The sequence below is a fragment of the Coturnix japonica genome, chromosome 22, assembly GCF_054131305.1.
Source record: "Coturnix japonica strain WE chromosome 22, WE-NBRP24, whole genome shotgun sequence".
Taxonomy (NCBI): Eukaryota; Metazoa; Chordata; class Aves; order Galliformes; family Phasianidae; genus Coturnix; species Coturnix japonica.
Genome location: NC_140684.1, coordinates 6,128,391 through 6,141,814, shown reverse-complemented (window position 1 = coordinate 6,141,814; position 13,424 = coordinate 6,128,391). Strand labels below are relative to the sequence as shown.

General features: G+C 56.1%; 1 protein-coding gene across 4 annotated transcripts in view; it reads right to left on the bottom strand.

The window, feature by feature from the left end:
* Positions 1-13,424, bottom strand: part of SMG6 (SMG6 nonsense mediated mRNA decay factor) — an 89,709-nt gene that overhangs the window by 9,997 nt on the left and 66,288 nt on the right. For 2 of the 4 annotated variants that reach the window (XR_014936518.1, XM_015880518.3), the window contains 2 exons: positions 5,313-5,489; positions 3,308-3,457 (listed from right to left, as the gene is read on the bottom strand). Coding sequence is in view for 3 of the 4 variants with exons in the window: in XM_015880518.3 (XP_015736004.2) it covers positions 3,308-3,457; positions 5,313-5,489 (327 nt within the window). In the remaining variant the exon portion in view is untranslated. The other 2 variants (XM_015880519.3, XM_085522177.1) reach the window with 2 other exon arrangements.

Sequence of the window (13,424 nt, the reverse complement as noted above, 5' to 3'; positions counted from 1 at the left end):
AGTCGGAAGGGACGAGAGGCGAACTTAGCAGTGGCTGAGCACAACGCCTCCATCGCCTCTCGCTCCAAGGTTTCCTCCTCCCTGAGGTCCATCCGTAGCAGTGTCTTCCTCAGGAGTGAACGTGCCCCGTGCCTGGTAGCAAGCCGGGGCCGCCGCCGTGGCGGAGCCGCCGTGGGTGGGTGTGCGCCTTCCGCAGCCGGCAGGCACCCGATCCCAGGCAGGTGCGTGTCAGCGCGTGTGCACCGCAGCATTGTTCCTGCGCCAGGAGGAGAGCGTGAATGGGATGCGGCTATATTTAGCGGGTTACTCACTGCACCGCCACAAAGGAGCGGCTGCATCTTAAGGGGGCGGCCGTTCCGTAGGGCTCAGAAGGGACAGGAGCGGGGGGTTATTTTAGGAAGACGTGTCATAATTGGCCGCCTGGTTAAGCTGCTTCTGTAATGCTCAGCAAAACAATAGCAGCATCCAGAGGAAGAGCCTGTTATGTTTCAGGTGGGATGTTTTCAACCGTTCAGGAAACCCGACCGCTCCCAGCGCTCAGCAGAGGCACAAAGGACAGGGGACACCGAGCGCTGCGGGCTGAGGGACACGCCAAGCACGGGGGTGGATGGAGGTACAGGACGTGGCCCAGCTCCACCTGCCTGCCCGGCCTCCCACTACCACCCTGAAGGCCCCAGCCAGGCAGTAATAGGGCTGCCCATTGCAACAAGGGCTGCAAGAGACTTAAAGCCACTCTATCCCATCTCATCTGCTCAGTGTGATGTTCCGCTGCTGAGCTCTCCCTGCTGGTCCCAAGGGCCAACCCTATTTACTGTTCACTCTGCCCGTACTTCCCCACCAGCTTGAGCAAGTCATTCCAGGGCAGTGAGGGAAACACAATAAAGCCTCAATCAGCAGCAATGACCACAGCATTGTCTGTGTTTGGGAGCTCCAAGAGGGACAAATAGGGTAGAGCCTGGGACAAGCAGTGAGTAGATGGTCCATATTGGTGGCACAGATGGGCAGCAAGAGGTGGGGAGCACGGTGAGGGGAAAAAGGCAGTGCCCAAAAACCCACCAGAGAGAAGCACAGCTACACAGAGTGCTACACCTACACAGGGTGCAGGTGAGGCCATCACACCACGCTGCCTATGGGCACACCAAACCCTGCCAAGGGATGGCACAGGAACGTCAATGGAAAACCTAAGAGATATTAAAACACTTAGAAAGAAAACGAGTGGCCAAGAGAGGGAGGGTTCTCCTTGAGCCCTGCACTACCAGGCTCTGCAGGAGGCACTGGGGTGCCTGGGCTCTCTGGGCCATGCCCCCATTAGAGCACATGGATGGGTCCTGGTTGTGTTAACACGAGAGCCACATCTGCTGGACTCCAGTGAGTACATAGGGCTGCTGCTCATCCCCTGGAGTAATGAAACGGGGAACTGGAGAGCAGCCAGTGTGAGAACCCCAGAGATGAGCTACAGCTCCACGATGAAACCTAGAAGGCAGCAGGTCCCAGGAAGCACAAATCCCTCAAGGAAACCAGAGACCCCCAGGTCAAGGCAGGGAGATCTGAGGGGTGCGGCACAGGGCTGGCTTCAGCCTGGCCTCCCCATCCCGGCTCTGGGCCGCACACATGTTCTGCTGCGGGCTGTTCCCAGCCAGCCTGACTGACTTTAGCAAAGCCCCCAAGGACTTTTCTCCTCCACCCAGGCTCCAACTGCACCTCAACTCTCAGCTGTGCAGCCCCCGAAGCTGCCCACACCCTCATGTTGACCTCTCTCTGCCTGCGAGAGGAGGCTCAGGAGGAAGGGAGGAGCGGGCCAGGGAGAAAAGCCCCTGACACATCAGGCAGCCCCCACACTCCCCGCAGAACGGGCAGCGATCATCCCGGGGGCCCCGGTGCAGCTGGGCCGGGATCTGCATGCACTGCCCTCCCCGAACATGTGCAGTTCCTGTTTGCTGTGTCTGTACAAGGCGGTGGGAAGTGGGGAATTTACTTACACCTCCCGCTTAACAACCCTGGGAGGCTGGAAGGCTTCAGGCCGCTTTAATTTACAGCCCATCTCTCCAATCTCTCACTCATTCGCTGCTGCTTTCTTCCTTATTGTATTAATGTGACCCAGGTACCTGCCAACAATAATGGACTCGCTTGCGGGGGCGGCCCCTCCCTCCCGGCACAATTTATACCTTTTGCTTTGATAGGAATTTCTCAAAATTCAAATGCAAAATAAAAGAAGATGAAAAAAAAAAAAAAAAAAGGAAAAAGGGAGAAAAAAAAAAAGGGGCAAAAAAATCTGCAAAGGTTGGGGTGGGTTTGGAAAAGTGAAGCGCAGTGGTTCTGGGCCCGACGCCAATAGCCGGAGGGTACACATGTGTGCGCTCTCCCAGTAGGGCCTTCAGCAGCCCTGTTTTACAACCACCTCGGCACACACTGCAGAGTTCACGCATATGGCCAGACAGATGTGTCTGGCTTACGTTCAAGGCTGGAAAATGAAGAATTATGGAAGTGAAGGGCCCTGGGCATTAGAGAGGGCGGAGGTGAGGGGGAGGGGAGCCAGGGAGAATTTTCCTCTGCTGAGAAATCCTCATCTGGGCCACGAGGCTGGAGGAAGAGGGGCTGCGAGTGGCGAGGCGGCCAGCAAGCGTGCATGTCAGCTTTGCTCTTAAAGCAACAGAAGGCACTGCTGGGCAGCTGCTCCCCAGCTCGCTTCATCAGGCTCCCACTGGGAGATGTGCTAAGATTAGGCCAGGGCCAGCACAGCATCACCTGTATCCCGTCTGTTTGTCCCCATAACGATGGCAACGCTTTGCAAGCAGTGCTCTGGCCGCGGCAGCCATCCGCAGGCTGTTTTTCCTGCTGTTGGCTCCCACATGAACTCTGCTGTTCACGTCCCACCCTCTCCCCAGTCTGCCCGTGCCCTGCTGCATGGGAAAGCCGCCTCCTCACTGAGCCCTGGGGCCATCGAGCTGCCGTCCCAGCTCGGGACAGCCTGCTGCCTGGCACCCGCTGCACTGCAGCCACCAGCAGGAGCTCTGTCAGCACTGCAGGGAGCGCCAGCAGCTCCACGAGAAGCACTGTGCAGCTCCTCGAGGGCTCCTGGAGACCCAGCATGCTCAGCCCAGGCTCTGGGAGGGCAGAGCTTACCCTGGGGTGGTTCAGCAATGCAGGTTTGGCTCTGTGCTCTGAAAGTGCAGCTGGGTTTTGAAGTGGGACTAAGGGACATCCCAAGAAACCTTAAACATAGCTGTGTACACCCAGCACAGCGAGATAGGATCAGCCCAGGCACAAACATAAAGCAGCTCCTCAGCTGGACGTGGTCCCATCCTACCTGAATCTTGTCCTGCCGACGCTGCTGCTCTGCCACCTTCCTGGCCAGCGCTTGCTTCTTGGCTCGGAGTTCCTTGATGTCCATCTCTCCTCCGCTGCCTTCAGCCTCTGAGTCATCTTCAAATGCCTCAATCCTCACATCATCTTCCTTCTTCCAGGAAATGCACAAAGACAAAAACAGGACAGAAGTGATTGTAAGGGATGCTGTGCTGGCAGCAGGGGCTGCGGTTCTCCTCATCTCAGCACACAAATCCCCACCCGGCACAGCCTGTCCCCCATTAATGGCAGACTAAAAGAAGCAAGCAATGCAAATACATGGCATGCATGCAGGAAGGTGAGACACAATGCAATGGGGTAGGGATGCCAGACACAAGGCAGTGCAGGCAGAGCCCTGTTAAAGCTCTGTTCTATAAGCAAACTGCCTGGTGTTGGAAAACTCTTCCCACGGCCCTGGGTGAGTCACTGATGCTTTATAGGCTTCAGCTTTGCAAGGTGGGGAGCACGGTATATAGGGAAATACCACTTTGCCTGGCACATCCTTGTGAAAGGAGGCTGTCGGTCCCCACCTGCCTGCCCTGCAGCTGCTGCCCCGCTTGAGGGCAGACACACATGGGAGCATCTCAACAGATCTTGTCTGAGATGATCCCTAAGAAGGATAAGAGAGCACTTCTACCCTGAGCAGGCTGCCACGTGTGGGCAAGGACCCGCAGTCTTCATTTCAGTCCTTCCACCCTGAGCCACGCACACGCTCGGCCACAGAACCAAGTGCTCCTCTCTGCTTGTGACTTCTGAGCCCTGGGAAGGAGGAAGAGGGAGCCCTCGGGCTCACTTCCCTCTCTGGGACAGCCTGGACCACAGAGGATGGGGGATGCTGCGAGGCACGTCGGGCGCAGATCCGCTGTGGTTTTTCGGGTCGGGTTCTGCTTGCCCAGGCTCAGGGCTGGTCACACTGGCAAGCTGGGAGCTGCCTTGTGCTCAGACCCCAAGGAGGAAGCTCCAGGGTTATGCAAGGAGAGCACGGAGAGGTTCCCACAGCCACGTGGAGGCTGTGGCTATGGAGCAGAAACAGGAGCGCACAGCCCTATAAGAGAGTTGTACCTTGGTGGGACCTAAAGACCCCAAATATTACATGGGCTGCAGTGTCAGTGTGAAAACTTCCTGAGCAGCCTCCAGAGGAGGACAGGGGTCTGGGACTCTGGTGCCCCTTTACTTGTGAAAACATTTAAAATTCATGCCCTGTTCAGCCCCAGACATCCATTGGGAGTGATGAGGAGGGTCCCCATGGCTGTCAGCCCCATGAGGCATTGGAGACACACATCACAGGCCACCCAGTGCTGCCAGAGGGGAGGCACCGGGTGATTCCCTCAGCACTGGGAGGGGACCAGGAGTTGGGTGGCTCTGCCCCACACTGCTGTTTCCTTGGCCTTTCAAACTGCAAGATGAAACACAAGAAAAGAGTCAACCTGCAGAGCGGCTGGCAGGGCCCTTAAACACACACATGGAGCCTGGAGAGAAGCAAGGCCTACAGGAACAAGCAAGGGCAGAAAAACAAGAGCTGAATTCCTTAATCACATCAGGATGTGAGAGGCAGGGGAGGGACGGGGCGCCAATGTCAGCTCTTCCTGTACGTGTGTTGGAGGCTGGAGCTCGGGCCTCTGCTGCAAGCAGCTCCACGGCTCTCAACTTGATCCTGGGGCTGAACCCTGATGCTCCCTCGCCCACCTCCCCTCCTGGGAGGGACATTCAGGCCAGGCTCCCCCCTGCACGCAGTACCAAGCAGCATCTGGAACTCATAGCAGTGCGGAAGACAGAGGCACAGGGCCCGGGCTGGCAGCAAAGGGCACGAGTAAAGTACACTCACGGGCCATGCACTATTTGCCCCCCTCCAAGCTCTCCCCATAAAATGCACATGCAGCTATAAATAGTGGGAGCTGTGGGGCAGGCAGAAGCTGGGCCCCACTGGGGTGATTCTTCCTTCACCGAGGCGCGCTCTTCCCGCACGGTACCTGATCTTCCAGTTGTTTTCCCTCTTGGCTTCCCATTTCCTTTCCCATGGCGTCTGGGACGGGTGCCACTGACACATATTTTCCACCCTTGAATGCCAGCAAAGGCTCTTCTTGTCCACAAAGGGCTTCCAGGAAATACTTCAGAACTGTGACCCTCTTGCAGTCGGCTGCAATAACCTGCAGGGTGAGGGCGAGGGGGTTGGGGAGAAGGAAAGGAAAACAAAGTCAGTGCAAAGGGGAGGCAACAGGCAGAGGGGAGCATGGGGACGGAGGGCCCTGCAGCACACGGAGGGCACCGCATTGTTTGGGGTCCCCTTTGCCTTATAGATAGGGATGGAAGGGATTTGCCCAGCGTCCCCAGGGAGAGATGAATGATGCAGTCAGTTCTTACCGTTCTGTTTTGGCTCAAATGCCAGCACCCACCTCATTGAAAGCAGAAGGGAGGGATGCAGGTGTGGGGCAGGCGGGCAGGGGCATGAACACCAACTCCATCCTGACCCCATCCTGCAGGCTGGCCCCACAGGCTGTTAAGCGAGCCCTTGTCAGGGAGGCTGGGATGGATCTGGCCAGAAGGAAACTCAATAGCTCAGGTAATTATCCATTTATGAGGCTCTCAAATGGAGTTTCCAGAGCACGGGAGCACGGTGCCTCTGTGGCCTTTGCCTGTGCCTCCACCATGACCCTCCTCATCCCCCATCGCCGTGGGGCTCCACACCTGCAGTCTGCTCCTCCGGTGCTTCCTGCTGCCTGCAGTCAGCCATAGGGAAGCAAATGGAGCCTGGAGGTGTCACCCACTCTGCAAAATTCACATTCATGCCTGAGAACCTCTTGCTGCAGTTCTCACCCAGGGCAAAGCAGGCTCCAGACCCCATTCCAAGCATCCCTACTGACTCCTATGTGAACAGACCCCATCCTTGGGACACACAGCAGGATACTGCCACCCCCAGGTCACACTATGCTGGGTGGGGACTGGGACAGGGATGGGGGCAGGCAGGGGCTGGCAGTGTCCCGCAGTGCAGCACCATGCTGCCGTGAGAGGAAACTTCTGCTCTTCCACAATGCTGCCAGTTTCCTCTCCACGAGCTAATTTTAACCACCGTGTCGCTGCCGTGCGTGTCAAAGACCTGACCCTGCTCTGACCTGCAACCTCCCACCCTGGCTATTGCCCACACGAGGCACCCTTGGGGCAGGCAGCAGAGCCACGGTGCTTGGAGCTGCCCCATGCCTGTCCCTAAAGAGGGTGCCCTATAGGACAGAGCAGAGGACGAGGTGAGGTGGGAATGGGACTGTTCCCTCTGTGCTGTGTCCAGCCTGGAGCGAGCCCAGCAAGTATCACAGAAGGAACGTTTACATCCTCCTGGCACTCCTGGTAGGAATGATTCTGCCATGGGGAAAGTCCAAAGGGAAGAGAAAAGAATGGCTGTCATGGGAAACAACCCTGTGAAAGCTGCTGGTTGCAGCAGCCCTGGGGGAAGTGGTGGAAACCTCAGGGCCAGGTTCACCCTCAGCTGGATGGTAAATGCATGCAAGGAGTGGCCTGACTCAGCCAGGGCAGCTCCAGTCTGGGATTTTCCAGCCCTGGTGCTTGCAGTTCCCCTGTGCCAAAGGTGCTGGGAGCATCCCTGCCCACATGGGTACGGCCACAGGGACCCACCTGTGAGCATTTGAGCACCATGGGGTGTACAGCAGCAGCAGGGAAAGGGATGCAGGAGAAGCTGATTGCTCCCGAAATATAAGTAATTGCATTTAGCTTATGGCCCATGAGGTTTTCACGTAAGCTCCCGATGTCCTGCCAAGCCGGTGCAGCCCGATGCTCCAATTCAGCTCATCTGCTAAGGGAGCAAAGAGCCCAGCCGAAGGCCCATGACATAATGCCACAGCAACTTGTCTCATGAACACATTTTTCCAGCCCACATGAATGAAAAACAGGCACCGAACGAACGCTCCACACATCCCCATCACGTGTGCACCAAGACCGTGCCAGAGCCCTGGGGCTGCCTGCCTGGAGCCAGGCTGGGGTGCTGGGAAAGCAATGACCCACCAGTAGAAGCCAATGGCAGAGCATGACATGCCACCGACTTCTCGTTTCGGTGTGGAAATGTGAGTGCCATGTTCCCAGAACCACGGGGGTGATCATGGGGTGCACGGTGTTAGCTCTGCGCTAACTTAGGGGAGAGCTCAGCAGAGCCACCAGGAGCTGTGCATGCTCTCCTGAAGCCAAACCTGAAATGGAATGGCACTGATCTCCTGAAGCCAAACCTGAAATGGAATGGTGCTGATGCATTTGGTGATGCTGCCGTGACACCTTGGCCCCATGCACCCTTCCCCCTGCGAGCGTGCAGCCAGCCAGCAGGAACCGAAAGCCTGGCTCTGCATCGCCGCTGGGTATTAAAATAGGGTTGACACGCACGCAGCAGCTCTCAAAGGAAAACCGAAACCCAGAACTGCTGAAGTGGGCCGGTGCCCTCTGATGTGACCTGGGTCGGTTCCCCTGCGGTGCCTCTCGGGGCCGTGTGGGACCTGGGGCTGTGGTGGTGCTGGGTGCCAGCGCTGTGTCACCCGGCTGCGCCCGGAGGTGAGAGGTTTCTAATCTGACCCCAGATCAGACATGCTAACCGCAGGCTGGTGGCACGCCGAGACAGCTCGTTAGTGCTGCCAGCTCCTGGCTCACCATTAACGTCCCCAGTCAATGGGCAGGATGCAGCAGGACGCACATTGACACGCTAGCTGCCTGTACAGACCCACCAGGCTCCTGAATGCTCTCAGGACCCTGGGTTTGCAGTACCTTCAGGTGAAGATGAGATCAGACCAGGGGGACTGGGTTTTTTGGGGGGACGCTTGCACCTGGGGTGCCACAGAGCAGCCCCGTTCCTGCTGGGGGTCAGAGGCTCAGCATCTCCCTGCAGCCAGGCGAACCGCTGCCTTCAATTGGCTTTTACAACTTGTTAATTTTACGCAGCGTCCTAAAGAGCAAACAACTGTGAGGCAGGAATGCAGCTCCTTCAGCTGCATTCAGCCCGAGGAGCTGTGGCAGCTGGGCCAGCTGCTTGGGGACCGCAAGGGCTCAGACCATGGAGGGCTACTCCCACCGTGTGCTCACTGTGGGGTGCAGAGCTTTGCTTGGTGAAAGCCTGGACCCTGCATGCACAAGAGGCAGTGGTGCTGCAGAAGGGTTTGCTCAGAGCTGTCGCTGCTACTCAGCATTCCTGTGTACAAGGGGGAAAAGGGGAGACACCAGCATGTAACAGCAGCAGCAGTCAGAAGGAGAAAAGGACAGGAGAAGGTTGAGTCATAGCACAGAGAGGTCCTGGATTCAGAGATGGGAATGGGACAGGAGCAGGAGGACAGAGCCAAATCCATGATCCAGCATGGGGATAACTGAGTTTTGACACACTGACTTAAGCACAGCTTAGTTAGAGTGAAGTGGATAATCTGTGTCCAAACCAAGCAAGCCCCAAATAACCTAAACCACGCAGTAATAGCCCAGGTGAAACATCTGCACTGACCCTCTCAGCATCACAGGGCTGAACGACTCCTGCTACCCCATGGACCAGCATGCAGCACGCAGGCAGCATGGCGAGCAGCAGGAAAGCAAAGAGAAACAGTGGCTTTGCACCACCCCCTATGGGTCTGCACAAAAGCTGGGCTGGGTGTAACCCTGGTGTACCCCAGCTCTGCCTCCAGGCTCATTGCGCTGCCAGGATGTGGCCCCACACTCAGGTCACAGGGGTTTGACCACCTGGGTAGGACCAAAGTACCGTCACAGCCGGGCAGCAGAGCTCACAGCTGGGTTGCACCCTGGTTTCTGCAGCTGAGGGCTTTCAGCCGCAGCTGCTCTCGGCTGATTTCGGCTGACCCTGCAGGCAGGCTGGGAGCACATGTACTTCCAACAGCCCCTTTGCAAAGGGCAGGAACACAGGGCATGCCCACCAGGAGCATCCAGAGCTGCCAGGGCCAGTTCTCTCTCCCTGACTGGCACCTAGTGGCTGTGGGGCAGGAATACAGATGGTGTTTTCACTCACCCAGGTCAGTAGAAAATTAAAACCCCCAATGGAGAACCCACATCACTGCAGGTCTTCTGTGCCCTCAAACTCTCATCACAGCTCCTGCAGACCCCAAACACAGGCAGCTCCTTCCCCTCCTAGGTCACACCTCACCATGGGGCTGGGGAAAGATGTGCATCCCAAAATGCACCTGAAGGTACCGCAGGATCCCCTGTGACCACAGCAATTCCTGCTGCAAAAGTAAGAGCTCCATAGCCCTGGGAAGTTTCTGATGGGTTCAAAGCTTTCGGGTTTTGCTGATGTTTGGAAGATGCCCTGATGTTCTCACTTGTTAGCACGACACCCCTGGGAAAAGCCTGCAGGGATTTCCATGAGTGAAAACGCTCACATCCCTTCCTACAGCCAAGTGCCCCAGTGCCACACTGAATCACACTGCTCTGTTTGGTGCTGGGGGCAGCACCTGGGGCATTCCTGCTCTTTGGGGTCCTTGAGCACAGGAGAACTGCAAAATCTCAGCTTTCCACCAGGCAGATGAAAACAACAAGCAGGGAGAACACCAAGCCCTGCACATCTGCCCCCAGACCACGATCCCGTGCTATGGGAGGAAGAAGGCACAGTGGTCCCTATCACACTGAAGTCAATGTGGCACCAACTCGGGCCATGGACTGAACTCCCTGCTGCAAGCTTCCAGTCTTTTCCTTTTCAGGGACTGGGGGGAATTTATTTCCTCTGCCATTTCGGAGGATGCCTGCTTTGCCAGAGATTGTTTTGAAGAGTTAAGAGAGATAAGAAAGTGGTTAGCAGGCGCTTCAGTGGAGGAAGGGAGGATTGCTTAGTAAGGGAAAGGGGACTGCTCCAAGCTTCTGGTGGCCGTACCCATGCAAGGGCTGCAAGAGGGGAGCTGCCAAGAGCTCCCTGCTCCTGAAAGCTCTGAGGATGATGCCCTGCAGCCCTCACCCAGCACCTGGGCAGCACCGTGTTCATCGTGCAAAAGCAATACCTGCCCTCAGTAACACAGAGAGGAGAGAGGGAAGGGTGGAAGGTTTTGCCTCACCCTGGCAGCGCGACGGCGAAGCCCTTTCTGGGAGCTTGAACAGCTTATACATTCTCCATGCAGTTCCTGGACGCCTTCCATCGCAGATGAGAGTTTTATGTCGAATTTTAAGTTTGACCACAAATATTTAAACTTCCTTGGACCACAAATGCTGTATCTTCTTTGTGGTTGAGTTGGCACTGACGGAGTATTTACAGATCCCTGGATGTCTGTCTGTCATTTAAATATCTCACGGAGGTGCCAAAGGCTGCAGCAGTGGAAGGGGCTCTCAGGCAGCCCCCCCCCCCCAGATCCGTTCCCCTTGGCCCCCAGGCTCAGCAGAGCTGTACAGGGCACAGCCTGAGCCGTCCCATACTCGCACTCCATTAAGTTTGCTTTTCAGAGAATGTCATCTGAGATCCCACTGCAGCTTCCCCCAGCTCCTCGTCCTGCTTGATATTTGAACTGGGATAAAAGCCTTTGGAATTTTCTCCTCTTCTTTTAGGAAACTCGGGATTTCTGAGGCTGCAGGAGGACTGTTTGAATGAGAACCGCTAAAACCCCCCCCCAGGCTGCCCCGCTCCCACCTGGCTGCTGGAGTTTCACTTCCTCCAACACGAGTGGTTCTCAGAGGGTCACAGTCCGGAGCTGCTGAACTGGGATTCCACTGTAGGGAAACTGGCCGGGGTGGGCAGTCTCGGTGGTAGGAACACAGGAGAAACAGAGGAAAAGGAACACCACAAAGGTTCCTCCTAAGCACCCTGTGCCAAAGGAGCTCAGAGATGCCTTTTTGCTGTGCTGGATGAGGAGCTGAGGATGCCCAAGGACACATCCTGAACTCTGTATTAACATGAGCATGGCTGAACCCAGGCCCCAAGTTATTCTGCTCTACTTCATATTCTGCTTCATTTCTTCAGCCTTTTTAAGCCTAGGACACAATTCGGATGCTCAGCCTACTGATTTTAGGAGAACTTTTGAACATGAGAGATGTGCTCCTGCAATGCTGCCTCCATCCCCACTGCCACATTCAGGAGCAGCAGCTCCAGCCGTGCTGCTCACATTGCAGGGTGCAGCACTCCAGCTGCTCTGCATGAGAAACAACTTCAGGAATGGAAGGAAAAGCAGCTCTGCTTCGAAATAACAAGCAGGCGAAAGGCACGTGAGCAGGGAGCAACCCCTCTGAGTGTCAGCTGCCACAAAATTCCCTTGAAAACAGAGGGGTGGGGACATGGATGCAATGCAATGACACCGGAGTAATACCACCACAGCCCCAGAGGTATCGCAGTGCTGGGGCAGACAGGGCAGCAGCTCATATCACAGCCACTGCAGGGAGGGCAGAAGCTGCACGTTGCTTCCCAGCCATGGAGGGGGACTCCCAGTGATGCTGGAAGGAGCTGTGTGCCCCAGTGTCCTCCTCACTGTAGGGCTGCTCTGAGCATGCCGTGCTCCGGAGAGGTCACCTTGTACTGAGCCAAGCTCCAGCAGGGCTCTCTGCTCCTCGCACCCAGTGCTCTCCTCTTTTGGCACGTGGCTCAAACCTCGGAGCTGCTCACACACGTAGGGAAAGGAGCGATGGATCAGAACCACTACACGGCAGTGAGAGGAAAACTATGCAGCTCTTCTCTGCGTCTTTGTTTTCTCCAAAGCTCCTCCTCCCAGGAGCGGGATGCTGAGCACAGAGCAGGGCCCCAGCCCTGAAACGGGGGAGCTGAACCAGAACAATAAGGGTGGGGACTCTGGATGAGCCTCGACGAGTGGGGTGGGCTGGAGCGGGGGCACCGATCCATTCTTTTGACTTCATTCACACTTACAGCTGCGCTAGAGACATTTCCTGAAAGCACAGTAGGAAGAGAGGGGTATTCGCTCACTCCACCCTCCATCTAACGCTGTCCTTGCGATCCAGCCATGCACGGAGAGCCAATTCTGGCCTTTGGCAGAGCTGCAGGCCAGACATTACAAGCGCTGGTGTGAACAGAGCAGGTCCCCACCCGATGAGCAGCGCATAGACTTGGAGAGGAGCAGCCAGAAAAGAAGAATGCAGGGAAATGCGGAGCGCTCGAGCGTGTCCTGAACTCCACGAGGAGGTGTCAACAGCAGCACCACAACGTTTGGCTTCAGGACAGTGAGAGGTGCAGCCACCAGGAATGGGAATTTGGAAGCATTGGGCACAGGGCAGGGTCTGCAGCACTGCATTGCATCCACAAACACAAAGGCCACCAGCCCATGGCATGGCACAGAGTGGAGAACTGTGCAGCCCACGCTGCCCCGGTGTGTTGTGAACCTTCACGTGGAGCCTGAAAAAACAACTATTTCTCCCTTTGGCAAACATGGAGCTGCTCAGCCTGACTCACACTGAGCTCTCCTGGTAACAATGGGCTCTGCTGGTGGCACTGCACACCTGGGGCTGGGATACCTCCCTGTGTGCCTCAATGCAGCCCAGGAATTATTGTCCATTCAGCCTCCAAATTTCAGCCATTTTTGGTGAAATCCCCCAAATAAAAAAAAACAAAAAGGAAACTACAATTATGATTATTATTATTTCTCCTCGTTTTTTTTCAAATGGGAAAAGTATTTCTTTCATTCTCCCATAACACAAACCCAGCAAACATGAAAAACATGAACCCAAACCAAAGCTCAGACATCACATCTGGGGAGAAACCAAGCATGGAAAATTTTAATCCAAAGGTTAATGTTTGGGAAGCTCCGAGTGTGTGAAAAGAGGGGTTAGATGGGTGCTGCTCTGTGGCTCGAGCAGTTGTTGCCGCCAAGTGGCGGCTTTCAAACGGTGCCTGCCTGCCCCAGCCCAGGCTCTGGGAGTCACGGGCTAAAATAGAAAACAACTGAAATCACTGCAAGCAAACAAACAGTCAGATCAGATGCTGGCAAAGCCAAGTGGGGTGGGAGCCAGCAGCACGGAACGCAGCTCAAGCACTGTGACTGCACACAGCCTCCTGGCTCATGCTGGTACATGACACCATGGCAGTGCTGTCCCCTGAGCCTTCCTGCAGCACATCCAGCCCCCCTGCAGCCCCGTGCTTTCCTGTCCCATTTGTCACCTCCATCCCTTCTGCTGTC